Source organism: Rhipicephalus microplus, chromosome 3 (assembly GCF_043290135.1).
Source record: "Rhipicephalus microplus isolate Deutch F79 chromosome 3, USDA_Rmic, whole genome shotgun sequence".
NCBI classification, from domain to species: Eukaryota; Metazoa; Arthropoda; class Arachnida; order Ixodida; family Ixodidae; genus Rhipicephalus; species Rhipicephalus microplus.
This window is the reverse complement of record NC_134702.1, coordinates 240307819-240329946: the sequence shown is the minus strand read 5'-3', so window position 1 is coordinate 240329946 and position 22128 is coordinate 240307819. Positions and strand designations below refer to the sequence as shown.

The following is a 22128-nucleotide window of genomic DNA, read 5'->3' as shown; positions in this document are numbered from 1 at the left end:
GGAGAAGTGCTCGTGCTGACCTGCAGCATGGCTTCTGCGCCGAGATGTGGCTAGTCCTTAACTTGTACAGCGTTGTCACTATGGAGCTCCCGGACGCTATCAATTCAGCGATTCTTGAAGCCACGCTGCGTACTGGCCGGAGATTCTCGATGGCAGCCGTTCCGAAAATGGGAGACTACTGGTTCGGGCAATGCATGCGTCGAACGCATATCTGGTTCCGTCTGGCGAGACGGGATGTTATTAAACTCAGTGCAAAGACCTGTCTCATTAGATGGTAAAATATCCAGTAGGAATAGGGCCAGTGCCTCTAATTAGACCAGACGGCCTGCGTCGGGGCCTATTGCGGAGCGTAGCACGAAGCTTGCCTTAAGGAACCCGCCGGACACAGCAGCGCCGTATGGCCGGTGCTCCTCAGGAGCTTCAAATACGACAGCAGAAATGCCTGTGCAAGGCAGAGTTACATGTTCGTATTTGTTTCCTTCACCTTGGAGGAAGGTGGGGGCTCCAGTGGTATCCTCTAGGTCGGGCTTTTCTTGAGCTCCGTTCTCAGAGAAGGTCGAGTTCCAAGGACAGGTAGCACAGGAAATCGGACCGAAAGCGGATGATGAGCTTGGAGCTCTACTTCGCCCATGACTGTTGCTTCCAGCCTTCATACCAGTGCCACGCCGCTGCCCTTTCCCGAAGACGGTCTATGGCCACGCATCATTTCTGATGCTCTGTCTAGGCCGCACGCATGGCTAGCGCGTTGACGGTTGCCACCCAGCTGTAGGCGTCATTCCGGAACCCGTCGAATTCCGGCAGTTCGTAAGTGGACGGCGATGGTGGGGTGGCTAATGAGAATGCAGATATCACTGAAGCAAAGCCGTCGAGATGGTCTGAGAGCTTCAGGAAAGCGCCCCTGAGCTCTCTGCGTTGCTCATATGAGCAGGCTTGAAGTTCTTGCGAGGTGACTGCATCTAACATGGCGTTGGTTGCGCTCAGAGTCGGCAGGTTTGCAGGGAACACCGTGGAGATCATCGCTGTCGTGGCGTTGAATATGAGGTGGAGTCACGTAATAGTATGCCTCAGCTGTGGGGTGCTATCCGATGACCCGCACGCGAATATAGTGGCAATAATGGGGAAGTCGGAGGTGATGTTTGCGGTCACGATAGCGGGTTGTTTCTCTGAGGGTGCTTTTACAGCATCCGAAAGCTGCTGACGGGTCGAAAGAGCATTGAAGGAGAGGATGTCGTGATGAAAAACATGAACAGCGTTCTCGGGCAGCGGGAGACTGCGGGCTGTCTTGGCGACGCTGGGGTGCTCCAAGGAAGCCTGACAGGTGTCTCTTGAATGATCAACTATTAGAAGAGTGTTTAGCACGGGATTCATATCACGGGTAGTGTGCGTGACGTTTGAGAACGACAAGAGCCCATGCTCCTTCTCTGATAACGTTCCCGTCAGATGGTGTCTGGAACCACCGAAGAGGCATTGACGCCGTCTGCGAATGATTCGCTGGGTAGCTGCAGCAGTGGTGGGGTCGAGATGTTCATGACTCATGAAGCGTGGACGGCGTTTTCGGATTGAGAGACCCGCGCTGCCGACGACCCGCGAGGTACAGGTGACTTCAGCCGCAAGGTTCAGCTGTCGAACAGAGAATTGTAATGTACTAGACAAAGAACAAGAGACGACACCTGATCCTGGGTCAGCTGTTACTATTCTGCCCTTTCTTTCTCCTCCACCTCACTCGCCTAGCATGCGCATCTGTGCCAGAGTGCCAGTTTCGGTCTTCGCAATCACAAAATATTCTTCCCATTCAGCGTCGCTACCCCGGTTTGCGCAGATGGTGATTTTATCGGTGTAGAAGCTCAAGTGAATGTTTTGGATCGGACTCAGATTTTGGAGCATATGAAGAATCGCTATATTAAACAGAATAGTGAGAGAACTGCGCCCTGGGGCATACCACGTGCGCCAAGCGTGATGCCTGGCAGGCTGTGATCGCCAAATGTTACTGTTGCTGTGTGGTGGTTCAGAGAGGTTCCGACGTAGTTGTACGTCTTTGCACCGACTCCTAGGGTAATAATGTTCTTTAGAATAGCTGAGTCCGCTACGTTGTCGAATGGCTTTGTTAGATCTACTCCTAAAATAGCTCTGCTATCGGAGGCTGCAGAGTCGAGAATGTGATGCTTCAGTTGTAGGAAAACGTCTTGCGTGGAATTCCCAGGACGAAATTCAAACATGCAAGTAGGCCAGAGATTCTTCCTTTCTAGGTACTGGCAGAGCCTGGTTCGGAGTATATGCTTCAGAAGTGAGGGATATGAGCCTGAGGTTAGACGAAGGAGAGGTTTCCCAAATTTGGCTATAAAGACTACTTTGGCATGTTTCCATTGTGGTGAGAGGATGCCCCTTATTCAGCACTCATCATAGTATTTAGTAAGGAAGGTAACTGATTGGCCCTCGAGATTATGAAGTGCTTTGTTGTGAATACTACCTGGACTGGGGGCCGAGGAAATGCTTAGTTTCTGTATTCGGCTTGAACTTCATCTACAGTAATGGGATGGTCGAGGAGCTCATTAGGAGGACCTGTCCTGTATAGTCGGGATGCAATACAGCGGGATATGTTGAGAAATACTCATTTCGAATTTCCTAGAGGAGTTCTGGTAGAGATTTATCGCAAGTATGCAGGAGTTTGGTGCAGTTTTGTCTTTCGGTAGTCTTTGACTGAGTCGAATCAGTTAAGTGTCTGAACCAATTTCAAGTCTCATGAGGGGGGTGGGCGCTTACACACGCGTCTCTACTCGTGATGGGGAAGATCGTACGTTTTGGCTGCCTTTCGGCTTTCACCGAAACAATTCTGTTGTAGTTACCGGGCACACAAAGGTCAGTGCAATCGTTGTACAGTCTCCGCTTACAAAAAGGGCGCGCATTTCAGACACAGCGAAATAGCAACTGAAGTGCTAATTTGTGTTCATCTGTACCTGTGAGTACGTTTCATGCGTCATTTGTGCACGAGAAATGTGGAGCCCATTTCGATGTGCTTGCCATTCTGCGCGTGATTTTCCAATTCATTGCTATCGCATTCATTGCTTTGCCTTCGCGGCAAAGCTGTGACATTATATTCTTTTTTTTTTCAGGCGGCGGTGGTGGTGAGGCGCCTGTTTTCAGAAAAGATCTCCTGTGGAGGGGCCTTGGTGCATGAAAGCTGGGTCATCACGGCAGCTCACTGCGTAGACAGGTAAGTGTGAAATGGCATATCATTGCGACAATGCTGAAACATCAGGAAGACTCCTTTCCTGTCATTCTGCATGACAAGCTCTAACGAGCGATGTTAGCTTTGACCTCCGCATACGCGAAAGCTGACAGATTTGAGAAAGGAGAATGTGAGGAATGGTCTCTACCTTCACCACTGCTGTATCGCAGGTGCCGCTGTGTGTACAATGGTTGATACAGTACAGTGAGTGACAAATGGTCTCCAGGAAATATATAATAACGCGCAGTTTTTCTGCCTTAAGCAGAGCAGTAGCCAGAATTTTTTTTCGAGGTGGACTTACGTGCTGAAAGCCTTGACTACTTCTCCAAAACATCTAGTCGCATTACGTATTTTCGGTAAAGCACCCCCTTCCTTCTGAATTCTGGTGTGCATTCGTCAGGGTTGCGGAGTACCCTTTTTAGCTATGACCGTGATCATAACATCACTGTATTTTCCTGGCCATGGTATCTATGGCTCCGTTAACAAATAGATTTCATTTAAATGAAACATCAATAGACCCAACGGAATCGTGTACACACAGCTTGTGTTATATCTCACTTCCAATTTGCCAAATAATTTCCGGTTCTTCCTTCTGGCTCCAGTTCTCTTCCAGCTTTCTTTACCTCTGTGCTATAGGCGGCCTTCACAAAGTTCTAGGCACCGTGAAATACCAAGTGTCACTTTGGTGACGTTACGCTGGACGGTGCGAAAACTAGCAGGGAAGCAACTTTACCCCACATCATAATAGAGCACGGATAGACGGTTTTGAACAACGCTTCTAAGCAAGGCCAACTGCAGTAGCTGCGAAAAGCTGAGCAAGACAGCCTTTTTGCCCAAGCAACACAATGACCCATGTAGCCCGTAAGAACGCAGTGCAGCTCGTCTGTTCGCAAGGAAAGTACCGGGTGCATAAATTGAACAAGTTATTATAGCCTATTTCCCTTTCTACGTAGTTAAAACGCCAATGCATCACTGCCAATTACAAAACTTCAAGTATGAATGAAAGGCAGAGTTTTTAATACCATGATCTTGATAAATTAAGCTATCAATAGCCTTTCAAATTATGTAAGTTTTTGTGCTTACTTCAAGGCGATACGCACCTCTTTCACTGCATATTGATCTCGAATTTTGTCATTTGTAACGTAATGATCTGTTCAACATGACCAGCGCTTTTGGCTGAAAAAAGTCTTATCGATCCAGAAGAAAGAAGGTATGGCCAAGTAACGTACTAGATCATTTGCATCCTGGGGAAATGCGTCTGTTTGGCAGCCCCCGTAATTACTAGGCTCTGAGTTCTTTCTAGCATTTTCTACAGGGGAGCAAAACAAGAGAGTAAAGCACCGCAGCGTCAAGAATAATTATTGAACATGCCTAGAAGCAACTGCATACTAACGACGCCACATCGGTTTTGCCGAAACACGCTGTACATTGACCAAATGCTGTCGTGAATATAGCTTAGTGTGCAAGTGTGGCAGTTTGGGCTAGTTGGTATGGCATGACGATAGTTATAGCGTGAGAACAAAACGACGACACAGAGACAAAGCGCTCGTGTCCTTCGACTCCTTCTTGTCTCTGTGTCGTCGTTTTGTTCTCGCGCAATAAATATCGTTAACGTACAAATTTGTCGTGTAATGAACCCTTTTTTTCGTTGCGTACATGAAATATATGTCATCATCCAGTACATGTGCTTTCAGTTGTAGATTGAGGTGACCCTCACTCTGGACGTACTATTTCTTAAAGCAGAATAATTAAAAATATCAATCTTAACATCCCGAAACCACCACGTAATGATGAGTGCTGCTGTGGTGGAGGCCTCCGGAAATTTCGACCACCTGTGGTTCTCCAATGTGCTCCTAAATGTAAATACACAGGCTTCAAGCATTGTCCCCTCTATGTGCTAAATCAAGACTGATAGTCAGGGTAGTTGGTGATACAACTCTTACAAATAATATTTACAAAACTAAAACAGGCGATACATAGCGGAAACACAAGATACAATCGCTGACTGCCTATTCGCGATTTATGGCGGGGTATATATATATATGCATATGTTAATGCTGCTTGTTTCTCTTAAAATATCGCCATTTAACGTTCAGCGCAAGTGCTTTACATGAAAAATGTCAGACACCCGCAAAGCCAAGCACTTTTGTTAAGTCACATAGCTCAGCATCAACTTCGCTGTGCATGTCCGCATATATTGATTGTGCGAGCATTCTAACAAGTGGAACGCCCCAGAAAGGAAATTAGTATGCATTCCAGACAACGAGCAATCGTTTTGCCAAGAAAGGCAAAACAATTTTTTAAAGCATGCAAGCTCAAGAATAACTTATCGTTCTCGGAAGAGAACAAACTTTTCATCACATCCCTAATTCTTCTAGGCCAGTGCGTATGTCATTTCTTTGTAGCTTATTGCTATACACCAGTGGATGCAGAGTTTCTTATTTCGGTTCGTGTGTGAATGGGCTCAAAATGCAAAATGATTGTGTGGGTTTCAGACAGATATTGCCGTATTCATTACTTTTGAAAGCTGCTAAATAATAATTGCGATTTGAAAAAGAATGACGTGACGCATGCTTTCTGCGCCAACGAGGGTCTGAAAAAAGATCCAGAGATACTCGCACTCCGAGCACATCAAGCGCAATTTACGTATTGTCGACTCAATATCATCACTCAGTGCTGCCCCAGTGACTGTAGGATTTTTATCTTCGGCAATTTTGAACAGTGATGCTGTTTAGAAAATTGTTTCTTGTTCCAACCGTGTAAACAAACTGAAAGAACTATGATGACATACTAAGCAGCAGTGCTTTGCACGCTGTTGACCTGGCTTAAACGGGCGTCGACGCGGGTTGCTGTAGAACGGTATAAAGCGAAACTCGGTGTAGCCTTTATACGATTAAACGTTTTTTTGAAACGCAAACATGCGGGTGGCGGCTTGAGTTCGTGTAAGTTTCATCGCAAATAAACGAGTCAAAAGAGTATTTCCACTTGACCAGTGGTCGACCATTGCGGGCTGTGCAGAGGTTAAGAGAGAGAAAGAAGTTCGTTGCGAGTAGGTGGAGGACCAACACCACCTAATAGACATCTCCCTGTTTGTAAACAGTGTGACGTCACTGAGGGCACCCTGCCCACCATACCCTCTCTCAGAGCAGGTTGTAGTTGGCAAGAAAGTTCCGCCGGCGGCATATTTTTGCATAGCAGAGCTGCGTGTCTGCATTCCTTGGGCATAAATTTTCCCATTACTGTGTTTTAAAGCCACAGATTTACAAAGAAAGGGGTCGCGGAAAGGTCACTGCTCAAAGTGTGGAAATTCGCTCGTCGTAGCTGGATGGATGGAACAACATTAGAGTACTGAGAGACGCGACTAGCACGCAGCGACTGATTCAGCGGCAGACGCCGCAAAAGTTGGTCCGAGAGCGATCAGCGCTCAAAGGACCCTTTCAGTGGATCTGGCCACCGCCGAATCGGATTCAGCATATTTTCGGCGGCTGGAATACTGAGCGTGAACACGCCCTGAGAGCGGAGGCAGGCGCACATCGAGGCACCCTACTTTGATACGTGCCGTCCTATTCTAGAACTTTGAGTGTGGCTGGCTGTTCACCTAAATCAAGGGCGTATACTAAAGATACAGCTTTGTGGCGTGTTTAATATAAAAAATAGATGAAGAAATTTGATCACCAGTATAGTGTCGCTGACTTGCTCTGCTGCGCGGAAGTTGCCCGTTTTGGCCGAAAAGACTAGCGCTACTGAACGCTGGAACTAGAGAAGAGATTAACAAATTTTTGCTATCCATCCATCACTTACTATGTGGAGGACATATATACAATGGTGCGAAATTATCTGTGTTGCCACAATGGCTGCGAACAATAATTCCAGAAATGACTTCCAAAAGCCCGTAACAGTAAACAGAGTCCATAATGGTACATGATTTATTTCTCATTTGCGGACACAGCAGTCGCCGCGCCATACGTAAGTGTCACCCGGCTTCTTTTACCACACGTCAGGCTGCAATACATGAAGTCGCGATTGTTCTGAATATTGCGCAGCGTGATTTATCCGCAGCAATCATTAACGCCAGCTGGTCTACGCTTCTTCCTGAAAGTTTTGGACGAGGGCTAATTAGTGTAAGGAGCCAAAAAGGCCTCTTGATACGTACTTAGGGGTAACTTATTCTACAAAGCGGCATTGATAAAAATAGGCTGCCAGAAAGATCATGTTTTGCCTCGGTGGACACCTAGGTGGTTATGTTTCCTGCGAATTTTAGTAGAGTATGCCTCTTTAAAGCCTCATTGATTTGTTTCGCGCTTTCGATCCCGCTGCAGCGCTGCAATACGTATTCATGGCGTCTACAAAGCTTGCAGAAATATGATGGCAATATGACAGGCTTGTCGAAGCAAAAATGACATAACTGGAGTAGGGCGCGCCCTGGCGACAGTGAGCGCATGGCAGTGTGCTGTTGTTCCGACAAGAGCGCCGATCACCTTTTATCGATATGTAGGGTTAACGTCCCAAAAGCACCATATGAGAGACGCCATAGTGAAGGACTCCAGCAATTTCAACCGCCTAAGGTTCTGTACCGTGCACCTAAATCTGAGCACACGGGCCTACAGCATTTTCGCCTCCATCCAAAACTCAGCCACTGCAGCCGGGAATCAATCCCGCGAGCTGCAGGTCAGCAGCAAAGTAGTTTAGCCACTTTGGACCACCGCGGTGGGGCCGCTGTTCGCCTTTGCACGTTTCAATCAGCCCACCTGAGGAATATCTGGCGCTGTGGCCACGCGATAGCATTGCGTTGTCTTAACTATACTAATACTATTTGACGGTATTTAACGTCTCAAAACTACCATGTTACGAGAGACGCCGTAGTGGAGGGCTCGGAAAATTTCTACTACCTGGGATTCTTTAACGTGCACCTAACTTAAAGCGCACGGGCCTCAAGCAGTTTTGTCTTCACCGAAAAAACAGGCCGCCGTGGCCGGGATTCGATCCCAGGTCCTGCGGCTCAGCAGCCGAGTGTCCGAGTCACTACACCACCCATGGTGGGAGCTCATCGATGTCGGTTCGTTATGACGACTGTTCACGCTATGAACACGTGGCATGTGTAGGCTACGCCTATGATCAGTTTCCACTTTGGATTTCCCTCCTCAGCCATAAATTGACTGAAGGGGGTCACTATAAGGAGCCTAAGTATACCAAAACAATTAGAACGTGTTTGCGAGAATTGTTTCGAGCAGGTACAGAGTGACTCAACTTTCCTACGCATGCCTGATTGAATAGACTCTGGTCGTTTCTGCCCGTTATGCCCACCACCTGTCCTTTTTTTTTGTAAACTTAACGACTCAAGGGAACGTTTCGCTAGAATACCAGATCACTGTTTGCCCAATTTGCATACAATATATTGCCCCACACCCTCCTTTGTACGTTTTTGTTCCCGTCACATTGCACGTGAAGACATACTTCCTTGCGCAATCCGTGCCACAATATTTCAGAGCATTCTAAATAGTTTTCGAACCATCTGTTCAGCTTGAGTGCACAAGCGCGAACAAAAGATTCTATTCTAAAATAAACTCGGCCATCACTGATAAAGCTCGAGTGTTTTATGCCGGGCGTATAAATACCAACGTGTGGTGCCACGCATCAGACTGTCGATTGTCGACGCTCTGTTTGCCGCTTTCAGCGTAGCGCGCACAATGCTTGCTGTAGTTCGAGTTTCTCTTTTCGGCCACATTCAGAACAAATGTTGAGTTTCATTTTGGGCAAGCCGTCTCTGCATTCGTTTACGTCACAACAACGTCACAATCTCTAAACCCTTACGGACTCTTACGCATCATTATTGCCACAGACAGGGTACGGGATTAGGCTACAGCTACCATGTCTATGTGCCTTTGTTAGAAATAGGACGGGAAAAATGAAATGGTCAGACGATGAACTCGTGTTTCTGGGGATTCATAACCAATCCCCCGAGATGGCTTGAGCCATTCTTTTTGGGTCCAACCAACCAACAATTCTGGTTATTGGTTGACCACTACGTCCAGTATCTGGTAGATAGAGATTGTGTTTTACTCGTACTCATGTGACAATTTGTGGTGGAGATGCTGGGGGTGTTGCATGCACTGCAATAATCAAGGGGATTCAAGCAATAGCCCTTAGAAGAACAAGGCGACTTACGTGGCGTGGCCGGCCAAAACTAGGCTTGCCATCTGTATTTGACCGCCATCCACAACACGACAGAAATATGGCAAGTACGGGGACACATGTTCAAGAAACATCGACTATGCCTCCTCTGTAGTTTTTAAACGTCCCGCAAACCCCGCGGCCACTTTACGGTGATGCTTACGAGGGTTTCAATGACTGGCTTGACGAATACAACTATTATGTCAGCATCAACGAATTGAACGAGCTCCGAAAGATTCTGTATGTCTACTTGTATTTCCAGGACTCTGCGCGCACTGTCTCAAAACCAAGAAGCCACTATTGCAAACTAGCCAGAGCTTTGCCCCCCGCGGCACAATACCTTCGGAAACTCTGACCAAAAGCAGCAAGCAGAACGTCTCCTGAATTCTCGAAATCAGCTTCCAAACGAAAGCATTGTCATGTTCGTTGAGGACATGTCTTGGCTATTCAGGCTAGCGGTCCTGGCTATTATGGCGAATGACGGAAGAGAAGAAAATGCGCCTACTGATGCGGGGCGTAAAAGAGCAGTTGTTAACCAGACAGTGCGCAACCAGCACAGCTCTGTGGCAGCTTTCTTTCACGATGGCGCCATGATAGAGCGAATGCTGAGGCAGCTATCTTCTCAGTATGGGCACTCCGGCAGCCTTTCATGTGGGTCAGGTACCCTGCCAACACCTGATGTTACCACCATCAGGGACATTACAAAGCTTGTGCACAGTATTGTGTGCGAGCAGCTGCAAAGATGCACGCAGTGGGTCCTCCACCTTGTGTGACCGTTTTATTAGATGTCGTCCGCAAAGAGGTCTGGAACGTGGTTCAACCCAGGATGGTTCCGCGTCAATTCAATGCTTCACTTTTACCGTACGCGGAAGCGTTACGTACTGCTACACCAGCTGTTGGCTATCCGACCCGTCCACCCACTCAGGAGGCGACGTCGTTCAACTCAGGCCCACATCAGTAGGCAAGCCCACCACTTATTGTGGGGAAATGCAGTGTGTAATAAGCTCGCGACAACCGCGCCTCTAATATTAATGAGGTAAACCAGGTCACGTTTGTATGGGCATTCTTGGCTTTCGTCTAGACGCTCGTCGACCCCGAAATTGTGAGGGGCCCCTTGCTATCGCCAAGTACTTGGTGTTCCAGCTGTCCCCAACCCTTCAGCGACGCCAATCCCGCTTAGCGTGTCATTAGTGTTCCACGTCACCTAGCCAGTACACGACCTTTACAGACGTCGTTGCGAGACAATCGTCTAGCTTCCCGAGCATGCGCCGGGGTAACTAATAACAACGATCTTTGGAGGTGAGACCACTCTTGTTCGACAGTTCAAATACCCTCCCTCGAACTGCCGGCCGATATCGCCCGACTTTCTTTCGCTAACGTATAGCATTGACGAAAAACGTGTACTTGCTCGCATATCCGTTCTTGTAGACAACCACCGCTGTGATGGACGCAGGTGCTGATTATTCCACAATAAGCGCTCACCTCGTTGCGCAGCTGCGAAGGATGGACACCATGGGGACATGGACTTGACCTCCGGACGGCAGGGGGTCACTTATTGACCCCGCTGGGCAAATGCATCGTGCGGTATCAAATTCATGTGAACATACACTGCTTCATTTATCGTGTTGTGCCGAGCCCCGCTACGGTGGTCTAGTGGTTAAGGTACTCGGCTGCTGACCCTGAGGTCACGGGATCAAATCCCGGCGGTGGCAGCTGCATTTCTGATGGAGGCGGAAACGTTGTAGGCCCGTGTACTTAGATTTGGGTGCACGTTAAAGAACCCCAGGTGGTCTAAATTTCCGGAGCCCTCCACTACGGTGTCTCTCATAATCATATGGTGGTTTTGGGACGTTAAACCCCACAAATCAATCAATCGCGTTGTGCCGAATGCTCCCAAAAAGTTATTCTCAGATTGTGTATCCTCCACGAGCATGCAGCCATGATTAACCTTCACGACCTGCTCTTAACGTTTTCTGACGACCACACGCTCAGGCAAATAGATACTGCTGCGCAGACCACAGCACTTCCAAGTGCTGACTACACCATAGCACTTCAGCGATCCAGTACATTGGTAACTGTAAAGAGCAACTGTGATAACAGCACTAGCGGTATCGCTAAAACTTTTCTATTGGTACTCTTAGCTCAGCAAAAATGCGTCGCACGTAGTATCATCGACCTGAGGACTCAGTTTCTGGTCCAGAGTTTCAATGGCGAGTACCAACACTTGGCCGAGAGAACACTGAACGCGCACTTCGAAGCCACTGGGGACGAAGGTTGTTCTGCTATTGCTTTGACTGCCACTTCCGCCGAATGGGACACTGCATTGGCCAACAGAGTTGATGTGAGTCGCCAGCTATCCTCTGCGAAGAACGAGCAGATACGCAGCACTTTGCGTATGTTTAGCGATTGTTTCGCGTCACTTCAAAAATCAAGCAGATCCCAACCATAAAGCACCGCCTTGAAGTGTACCCTACCAAAAGGCAAATACAAAAGCACGCCTACCGAGTGTCGCCAAAAAAAAACAAAAACAAGGGGTGATACGTTCTCAGATGAAACAGATGCCCAACGATGACGTAATTCAGCCCTTGAACAGTCCATGGGCGACAACCGTCATATTTGTTAAAATGAAGGACGGCACTTTCATAATTTGCGTGGATTACCGAAAACTTCGCGAAGTGACGAACAAAGGTATCTACACTCTTTCCTTCATTGACGACACTATTGAAAGACTTCGACATGCCCGACATTTCTCATCAATTGATTTAAGAAGCGACTACTGGTAGATTGCGGTTAATGAACACGACAGAAAAAAAAACAGAGCTCATAACTCCACGAATTTAGGGAGTGCCATGGCCTCAACGAATTTAAAGTGCTACCGTTCCAATTTTTTTCCGCACCAGCGGCGTTTCAAAGGATGATGGACACCGTGCTGTCAGATATGAAGTGGGAAATGTGCCTTGTCTATTTCGATGACATTGGTGCTTTTGCGCAAACATTTTACGAACATTTACAGCGACTTCAGTTCAGTTTTCGTCACTATTTCATGCGCAGTATTATAACTAAAACCAAAGAAGTGTCATTTCGGCCAGGTCAACTAAAGTTTTTCCGCCACCTTGGCACTCACGGTGGCATTCCTCCAGGCCCAAAAAACGACACTGGCTATGGCTGCGTTTCCCCTGCCTTCCAATAAACGGGATGTGTGCCGATTAATGGGTCTCTGCGCATATTACAGGTGCTTCGTGCAGAACTTCTCGAACATCACCGAACCCCTTACCCGCTTAACGAAGGAGGATACTTCTCTTGTCTGGCGTCCGGAGGAAAAAATTGCGGATCACACGTACAGTGGTAACTGATTAAGCGTGAAGTACGAATGAGGAAGGTTGATAAGTCACTTTAAAATCAGCACAACTTTATAAGACGAACATAACTTGAGCCGTACATGACTTCCATGTCATTATTATCATGTTTGGAAGTGTCATCCACCTTCGTCTTCTATATATTCACGTCCCGTAATGCTAAATTGTTTTATATGTGAAGCTAACCAGACGGCCACGAGCTCGTATTGAGCACGACATGTAGAGATGCTGTTATCTTACATGGTACGCATCTTATGATTATCATGCTTGGGCGCGTCATTAACATTCGTCATTCATTCACGTCCCGTGATACCATATTCGGTATATGTAGAGCTAGCGAAACGGCCACGAGCACACTATGAGCATTGCGTGTCATGTTTTACATGACAGGCATGTCAAAATTATCTTGTTTGGACGACGTCCATTCTCGTCCCATTATACCAAATTTCGTATAGGTGAAGCTAGCGAAACGACCGTGAGCGCATCAAGAGCGTGGTATGTTCTCGTGTTCTTGCATGACACGCATGTTATGATTACCATGTTTGAATTAGTGATATACCTCGTCATCCATTCATGTCACGTAACACCAAATGTGATATATGTGAAGCTAGCGAAACGACAGCGAGCGCACCATAAGCGTTGCGTGTAGTCATGAATTACATGACTTGCATGTCATGATTTCAATGATAAGGCCTGCCCCTTATGTTCACCATACAATCCTGTCGTGCAATACCAGTTTTTCGATCTGTCATGCGAACCAAATTACTGCAAGAGCAGCAAGACCATGAGATGTGAATCACGACATCCCTGACATATGTGTCGTGATTTTCACGTTACGACTAGTCACCTATGCTTCTCATAGCGTCACGTTGTTACATACCATTATTGGTATCGATACCAATATCAAAACGGCCAGGAGAGCTAAATGTCGAAGGCGGCTAGGTAGATAGAAAGATAGATAGATAGATAGATAGATAGATAGATAGATAGATAGATAGATAGATAGATAGATAGATAGATAGATAGATAGATAGATAGATAGATAGATAGATAGATAGATAGATAGATAGATAGATAGACAGATAGATAGATAGATAGATAGATAGATAGATAGATAGATAGATAGATACGCTCAAAGTAGCAGCCGAAGTTCGTAAGAATTGCCTGGCATTTAAAACACGCTTTTTCTGAGCATCAGCACACCTTAAGACTGAGCCCTTACTATGGCACGTTGATGAGTAAGCCGCCACTGAACTACCCACTGACGCAAGCAACATAGGTCTTGGTGCAGTGCTCGTACAAGGGCAAGACGGCGTTGAGCCACACATCGTTTACAGTAGTCGAATTCTGTCATCTGCAGAAGCTAACTACTCGACCAGCTCCACCGCGGTGGTCCATTGGCTAAGGCACTCGGCTGCTGGACCCACAGGTCAGTCGCAGTATCGACTCCCGGCGGTGACGGCTGCATTTTTGATGCAGGCGAAAATGCTGGAAACCTGTGTGCTCAGGTTCAGTTGCACGTGAACGAACCCCAGGTGGTGAGAATTTTTAGAACCCTTCACTACGGCGTCTCTCATATTATTACGGTGGTTTTGGGATGCTAGACTCCACATAATATTCAATCTATTAACCATTCACCCACGGAGAAAAAATACCTTGCTGTTATGTGGGCGATATCAAAGTTACGACAATATATGTGCAGTTTTCTGTTCAGAGTCGTTACAGAACACCATGCCGTCTGTAGGCTGTCCATTCTCAAGGACCCTTCAGGGCACCTCGTGAGATGAAGCTTGCGCCTTCAATTGTTTGACGTAGCAGTCGTTCACAAGTCTGGCTGTGGGCACAGTGATGTCGACCGCTTGTCGCGCGCCCTTCTTGCAACGACATCGAGCGATGGTAACACCGATCGCAGTTTTCTTTCCGTGGCTGGTGAATCTGACTTGTCCCAACGACAGCGGAATAATTCAGGGCTTCGGCAACTTATAAAGTACCTTGAAGGCCGCAAATAGAGTCCACTAAGGGAATTAGCGCATTCAGGGTCATCTTGTCTCCGTAATGGCATTCTATACAAAGAGAATATCGAACTTTATGCGACAGAACACCTGCTCGTCGTTCTTTAACCGCCACGCACTGACATTTTATCTGCATGCCCCGACGAGCCTACATCCGGCCACTTGGGATTCGCGTGTACTGTTACCCGGAGTCGCACCCACTACTACTGGCCAAAGCTCACCCAAGATGTGGAGCATTCCGTTAAGACGTGTTACAGTTGCCAGCGTGGTGAAGCCCCATCTGTGTGCCCCACTGGTTTATTGAGGCCTGTCGCAATACCGTCACAACCATTATAACAAATCGGCATAGGCTTCCGTGGGCCCTTTCCGAAGTTCCAAGATGTTAATTGCTGGATTGTAGTCGCTACTGACTATTTCACAGGGCACTGTGAAATGAAAGCTCTACATCGAGGCACCGCCAATGAGTATTGTTTACTTTTTTATGAACATCATTCTGCGCAATCAAGTGCCAACAGCTGTCATGAGTGACCGCGGAACAGCTTCACAGCCCAACTGATGCGAGACATCATGAGGCTTAGCGACACCGCTCATCACAACCCTACCGCATACCTGTCACAAACAAAGGCCTGACGGAGAGGTTAAAGACGGCACTTGGTTACGCGCTATTCATGTACATTTACCGCTATCACGAGAACTGGGATGACATTTGCCGTACGTTACGTTCGTCTAACACTGCGGTTCAAGAAGCTACGGTGTCCACTCCTTTCCGGCTGCTTCACGGCCGAGAAGAAATTACAATGCTTGATGTCATGCTCTTACCTGACATGAATGACATTACTACTGGTGCGAACGACTTTACCCGGCTCGCAGACGCAGCTCGCAAGCTTGCACTCAAGTGGATCCGAAAACAAAAGTGCATCAACTCACAGAGGTACAATGCTCGTCATCACCATGCTATTTGCGAACTCAGTGACTTAGTGGGGCTGTGGATTCCCATTCGTCAAGGAGGCCGCTCGGAAAAGTTACTTCACCGCAGGTGTGGTCCTTATAGCATACTAGTCGCCCCAACGGCAGCAACTACGAAGTTCTGCCCGAATACACACATAGGTGATGCCGTCGTTCCCAGCCAGCGGACATTGTTAATGCACCAAGAATGAAGCCCTACTACACCCGAACAACTCGATACTGCTGCGCCATACAGGTGTTGCAAATAAATAAAGAGGAAGGAGTGCTGGTGCGAGGAAAAGCCATGGGCTCTGGGTCATGCAGTTGTTCCGCTAACCTTTTAAGCAGTGAGACGCTAGGATCCGAGCCTCTTTTTCGTTTATTACTCTTAGTTCTGGTGCCAAAACTCACCCGGTCCTCTGGTAATCGACTCTCGCCCTTGGATCAACTCCTCACCAAGGGCCCTCACGTATGAAGGGCCATTACACAGCACCTCTTATTGCTCTCTATCCTGCTGGAAGACTCGTAAACCCCTGTTGAGAAGCTCGAATATGTACTCGCCCTAATCGTCACGAAGAGTGCCACACTCATGGACTTGAACATGGACATCTAAGCTGCTCTTTATCACGTAGAGTTGTTGGCGGACCTAACCAGAGTAAGCCAGTTCGAGGATAGAGTCATCTTGGCTAAAGCAAGAGTTCACCACGCTACCAAGCCATTGCCGCTAACGCGACTTGTATCAGGCGCCATCAATACCACTGCACTCGGTATACTTCTCGCATCTAAATCGCAGGCCACTGCGATGTCATCTTCAATCGGCCTTTTCAGCTCTCTCATCTCTACGCCGAAGCAGGTAGCATTATCGTCTTCGTCCGGCCTATCAGCTTCTCTCACCTCATCGTGGCAGCATGCGGTGACTTCACCTTCGACCTGCTTCTAAACTAAACCTCTTTGTTTCGACCGGCATCCTGACCTCTCTGGTGTCGACGTCGCCGCGGGCATTGGCTTCACCGTCGATTGCTCTCACGACTCCTATCACTTCGTCGTCACCCCAGGCTGCGACTTCGCTTGCGACAGGCCTCACAACTCCAATGCCAACTCCAACGACTTTCAGTGACAAACCAAAAGATATGCCGCTTTTCGTGTGATCGACCACACCTAGGTGCAAGGACTCGTCTACAAGGTGTGCCATGGAAAGCTCGGTGAGCAAGAGAAACCGTTGGCGCATCATGCACATCGACTACAAGGTCACCATGTCCTATGGCCTGAGTGGCAGCTTGTCACAACAGTCCTACTTTCCAGGGCCGATAGATGAACGCATGTCCTATATGCCACTCCTATACCGTATACTTCCAGAAATTGCCTCAGGAGCGACATGCGAAGCCCTACTATTCGCTCTACATGCTCCTCGAGTCCCACCCTGGCAGTAGGGTTTCCAGTTAGTCTCCCCTGAAGTCCCAGCAAGTCGACAATCCGGAGTGCGACCAGCAGCGCTCCTACGAGCCAGACTCAACCAGGTACATAGACCACATGATCATCTACGACGCCACCGAATACAAGATTGTGCCTAACACCAGGAACCTGCACATGATTTACAATTGCTACATGACACAGCTCCAGAACCATGCCACGCGCCTCATACAGGAAACTGGCGGAAACGAGGATTCTCGCCAAACGGGACACACCATGATCGGCCATTTGTCTGGAGGAAGAGGAAAGTTTAAGCAGAAGGACAAGAAGGTTAGCCAAATTTTCTGGAGACTCCTGCAGCGATGACTATTGTGATGCCTTCAAAACACCACCATTCACTAGACTCATGCACCCGAAAACGTCAGCTTGATGTACTTTATCATTCGCGACGCTGGGACGGACAGACAGACAGACAGACAGACAGACAGACAAAGAACTTTATTGGGTCCTGAGAAACGCTGCTCCTTTAGGGCAACGTCGCGGGCCGCTCTCACGTAGGAACGGGGAGGCCTAGCCTCACCGCCGCGTCGTAGGCTCTTTGGACAGCCCGTATTTGTGGTAGCAACTCTGAACTTCGTAAGGCAGAGTCCTAATCTTCTTCTGTGAGCCGACTTGGGCCCGTAACAAGGGGCACTGCCAGAGAATATGTGCTAAGTCACTAACCTCACTACAATCAGGACAGGTAGAGTCAAAAGCCTCTGAGGAGACTGCTGAGGAAAAATAGGCTTGGGTAAGAGCTGGTCTGGAGCATTCTAAACATGACGGCTTGAGGTCTAGACAACTTGTTGTGTGGTGGAGCAAATGACCGCCTACTCAACTGGTAGTGTTGAGCCACTTCACTGAATGGAAGTAAAGCGGCCCTGAACATCTCACTGCCAACCTGCCGACCTACGGCCTCACCAGCACGGAGGGTTAGTGCGCGCGCCTGGAAGTGGGCAGTGTCATTCAGGTTTACTTGAGAGTCCAGTAGGGGTTCGAGATGTGCAGGAAACCAGGTAATAGTAAGTGAAGGAAATGTCCGAATTTCAAGTATTTTAAATATTTCTGTACAGACGGAGCCACAGGCGAAAGCCTTGACCGCTGACCTTGAGTCGGTGAAGATTTGCGATCTTCTGTCATTCAAAAGTGCAAGGGCTACAGCCAATTGTTCGTCTCTTGAGAGAGTAGAGTCCCTAAATGACACAGCATTGATAATAGAGCCCATATGATTGATGAAAATAACAGAAAACCTAGCTGAGCGACCATACTGAGCGGCATCGACAAAACAAACTGAATGAGGATCGTTCCTGATGTTCTTCAGAAGTGTTATGCCCCTAGCCCGGCGCCTTCCTACGTTGTGCTGAGGATGGACGTTTCGCGGAAACGGAGAGACCTGGATGGCAGTACGCTATTCATCTGGTAGTTGAAGACGGCGATCCTCTACGAGCACCGGACCGAGGCCTAGGATGGACAGAATCTTCCTACCAGCCGGCGTAGATGACAGGCGCATTAGCTGTCCAGTCTCTTGGGCTTCAATGATCTCATCTAGGGTGTTATGAACTCCTAGCTGCAAATGCCGTTCAGTGCTTGTTCGCACGGAGATGCCCAACATTCTCTTTACGCGTTTTCTGATCAGAGTTTCCAGCTTCTTCTTTTTGAATCTATACCAAGAGTGCGTGGCAGCAACGTATGTTATGTGGCTCAGGAGGCATGCATGAAAGAGCCTCTGTAGATTGTCTTCTCTGAGTCTCCCCTTTCTGTTCAAAACCCTATTAATCAATCTGATCATGTTCTCGGTCTTGGTTGAAATCTTAGCGATGGTTTGTTCATTGTACCCGTGCGACTATATAATCATGCCCAGCACACTAATAGCGTCCACTCTCGGAATGGGGGTGCCACTTCTCGTGTGAAGTACAATGCCTACCTCTGATAAATGCTTCCAGTTTTTTCGCCTGGCTCCTTTTTTATTGGGCCTGTATAGAAGCAGCTCCAATTTGCTCGAGGAGCACCTCAGCCCTGTGCCAGCAAGGAAGAGCTCTGTCTGATCGATGGCTTCTTGGAGTGCAGTCTCGAGTTCTCATTCTCTACCTCCGGGACACCAGATGGTAATATCACCAGCGTAAAGCGTATGATTGATGCCCTTCACGTTAGATAGCAGTGTAGACAACTTGCATATAGCGATGTTAAAGAGAAGCGGAGATTTCACAGCTCCTTGCGGCGTGCCTTTAGGGCCCAGTGCTATGGGAGAGGACTTGAGGTCTCCGATATTGAGTGTGGCCTTCCTGGATTCGAGAATGGAGCTGACGTATCTGTGGAAGGCTTCGTTCAGTCCAAGGTCTGCAATACAGTTTAAGATGTGTGCGTGAGAGATTTTGTCAAACGCTTTTTCCAAGTCAAGACCCAGGATGCCTCTTAAGTCCTACGTGTTCACGTCTATGATTTCATGTTTGAGCAACTTCATTGTGTCCTGTGCGGACAAAGACGGACGAAACCAAACCATGTTGTAAGAAAAAAGATCTTCCTTCTCGATGTACTTAGAGACATGGTTGTACATGACGTGCCCCGCCACCTTGCCGACGCAGGACGTTAACGATATGTGCCTTAGATTGCCTAAACCTGGAGGTCAACCCGGCTTGGGAATGAAGACAACCGATGCCATTTTCGAAAAGTCTGGGACAGAACCTTCTCTACATATGCGATTTATTTCATCGGTAAGGAAATTGATGGATACGTCTTTCAGGTTTCTGAGGGCTTTGTTCGGGATGCCATCCGGCCCCGGAGCTGATCGTTCATTAGGGCTTTGAAGAACTTCCCAAACGTCGCTGGTGATAAAGGGCTCTCCGAGCTCATCGCAAGGGTGTCCAGTGTAAGACAGATAGTCTGAACAGCTCGAGGAGCCGAAGGGTAAATATCTGTGAGCCAAACCATTCAGTAAAGCGTCTTCAGAATCAGACTGTCTTGCAGCAAGTATCAGTTTAGCAATGGCTTGCCTTTGATTACTCCTGGAACTCGACTTGTGCAAAAGGTGCTTTAGCAAATTTCACTTCCCTCCTATTCTAATTTGGCCATCAACAGAATTGCACACTTCATCCCACTGCTGCCTAGAGAGGGTCTGACAGTGGTCCTCGATGATTCGGTTAAGTTCTGCAATTTTCTTGCGGAGCCAACGATTGAGGCTCTGCCCCTTCCACCTATTCAGTAACGATTTCTTGGCCTCTAGGAGGTGCGCAAGGCAGCTGTCCATCCTATCCATTTCCAAATCTGTTTGTATCTTTTTTGACGCCTCACCAACTTCTTCCTTGAGCTGTTTGGCCTATTGATCCGGGCTGGGGGTTGAGTATTGAGCTTGCGCGCGTTCTTTTCTAATATGCCGGAAGTAATCCCAATCTGTGAAACTAAACTCTCTTACGGGTTAGCCCTTTACACTGATATGGGTAGCTAAGATATCATGGTCACTACCCAGATCCACGTGCAAGTTGTCCCAAGTAGCAGATTCAACATTTTTAACAAAGGTAAGATCCGGCGTGGTGTCCCTCGTGCAGGAGTTACCCATTCTGGTCGGAAATGCTGGGTCCGTGGCCAGGGTGTTCAAGTTATCCCATAAAAGCGAGGATTTGTGGCAAGCAGCGGCAAACTTGAACCTCACGCTGGGACAGACGCCGACAATCTGCTACCGGCCTCAGAGCATGGAGACTTATCTCCGGTGCCTTCCAACATAGTCGAGATTCCCGTCCTTGGTGAGGAGACTGGCCAATAGAACCAGGATGTTTCGGCAACGTTGTCATCTATGCCGAGCGAGGAAGAAGAAGAACTGTCATCGACTTCGGAGTGTTCTTGCAGATTGGGAGATCCTGCGAGCTCCTATCGGATGCACTTGGGCGGTGATAGTTCTAAATACACCACCATAGTTCAGAATCTTGCAACCGAAGACATATCAGATCGTGAAGCCCAGACTCCGCCTCTCCGCTGCTGACACCAGTGCACGTTGTCGATTCTGCGGCGCCTTTCAAAGCGGCCGAGAAGCCCCTGCTTGGCTTTATAACTGCACAACAAAACCAGGATTCATCTGTAGCATCATTACCATCGTTGTGCGAGGCAGAAATATCGTCAACCTGGCAGCCTTCACGCATTTGAGATAAACTTGCGAACCAAGCACACTTGAAAGACTACCTGAACCCCCAAGTAGACAAACAGCACATCTAAAGCTCCTACTGAAGCTTCAGATGCAAGCAGTTCATAAACATTACTCTCAAGAAATTTGTGAAAAGTCGGGAAACCTCACGAGTGTACGAAAGCAGGCCAAAATTCTACTCTTCCTACTACAAGCGTCGCAAGAAGTACAAAAGTCCCCACTATGACCTGAGGATGGCTAACAACATCACCATGACATCCTCTGGACATCACAGTCCGATTGCACGAATTTCCTCCCAAGACAAGTTGCCACCTCTCCAACCTTCATCATGATTGGCAAAGTCCTTAATCGCCGTATAACACCGCCTGGTAGGTTCACTTAAAGCACAGGCAATTTAGCCGGCTGCAGGAGTGTGTTGCAAATGATGATGATGATGAACCTTCAGCTTTGCTGGCACTCGTCCACAATGGGGGATCGGCCAAGAACCGGGTGGCAGGATCATCAAGTGTGCTAAGTCAGGCTATGAAGTAGTCTCGCAGCCGTAAATGATAACAATAGATTAACAAGGTAATCTTTTTGTTGCCATTATGTACTCGCACACAGCAGAGAAAACCTTCCTCTGGCTATAACCTAGTGTAATTCCTCGGAAGGATAAAATTACTTCCACGTTCATTTTTAAACCTAGCTTCTCAATTGGTTCGACCAGGTATTTTTTCCTTTGATAAGAAGATTGGGCAGGGTTTCACCGCCAGCATGCGGCCACGGAATAATCTGCTCTTGTACGTTCTGCAGATTCTCGCCTTGTGCCTGGGGTTATCATCGGATGGATGGTCACCG

General features: G+C 47.9%; 1 protein-coding gene across 2 annotated transcripts in view; it reads left to right on the top strand.

Annotated features, from left to right (window-relative positions):
• LOC142804181 (trypsin-1-like) overlaps positions 1-22128 on the top strand; it is a 71729-nt gene that overhangs the window by 29562 nt on the left and 20039 nt on the right. For both annotated transcript variants that reach the window (XM_075890848.1, XM_075890847.1), the window contains exon 5: positions 3111-3211. In XM_075890848.1, the coding sequence (XP_075746963.1) occupies positions 3111-3211 (101 nt within the window). The remainder of the gene's footprint in view (positions 1-3110; positions 3212-22128) is intronic.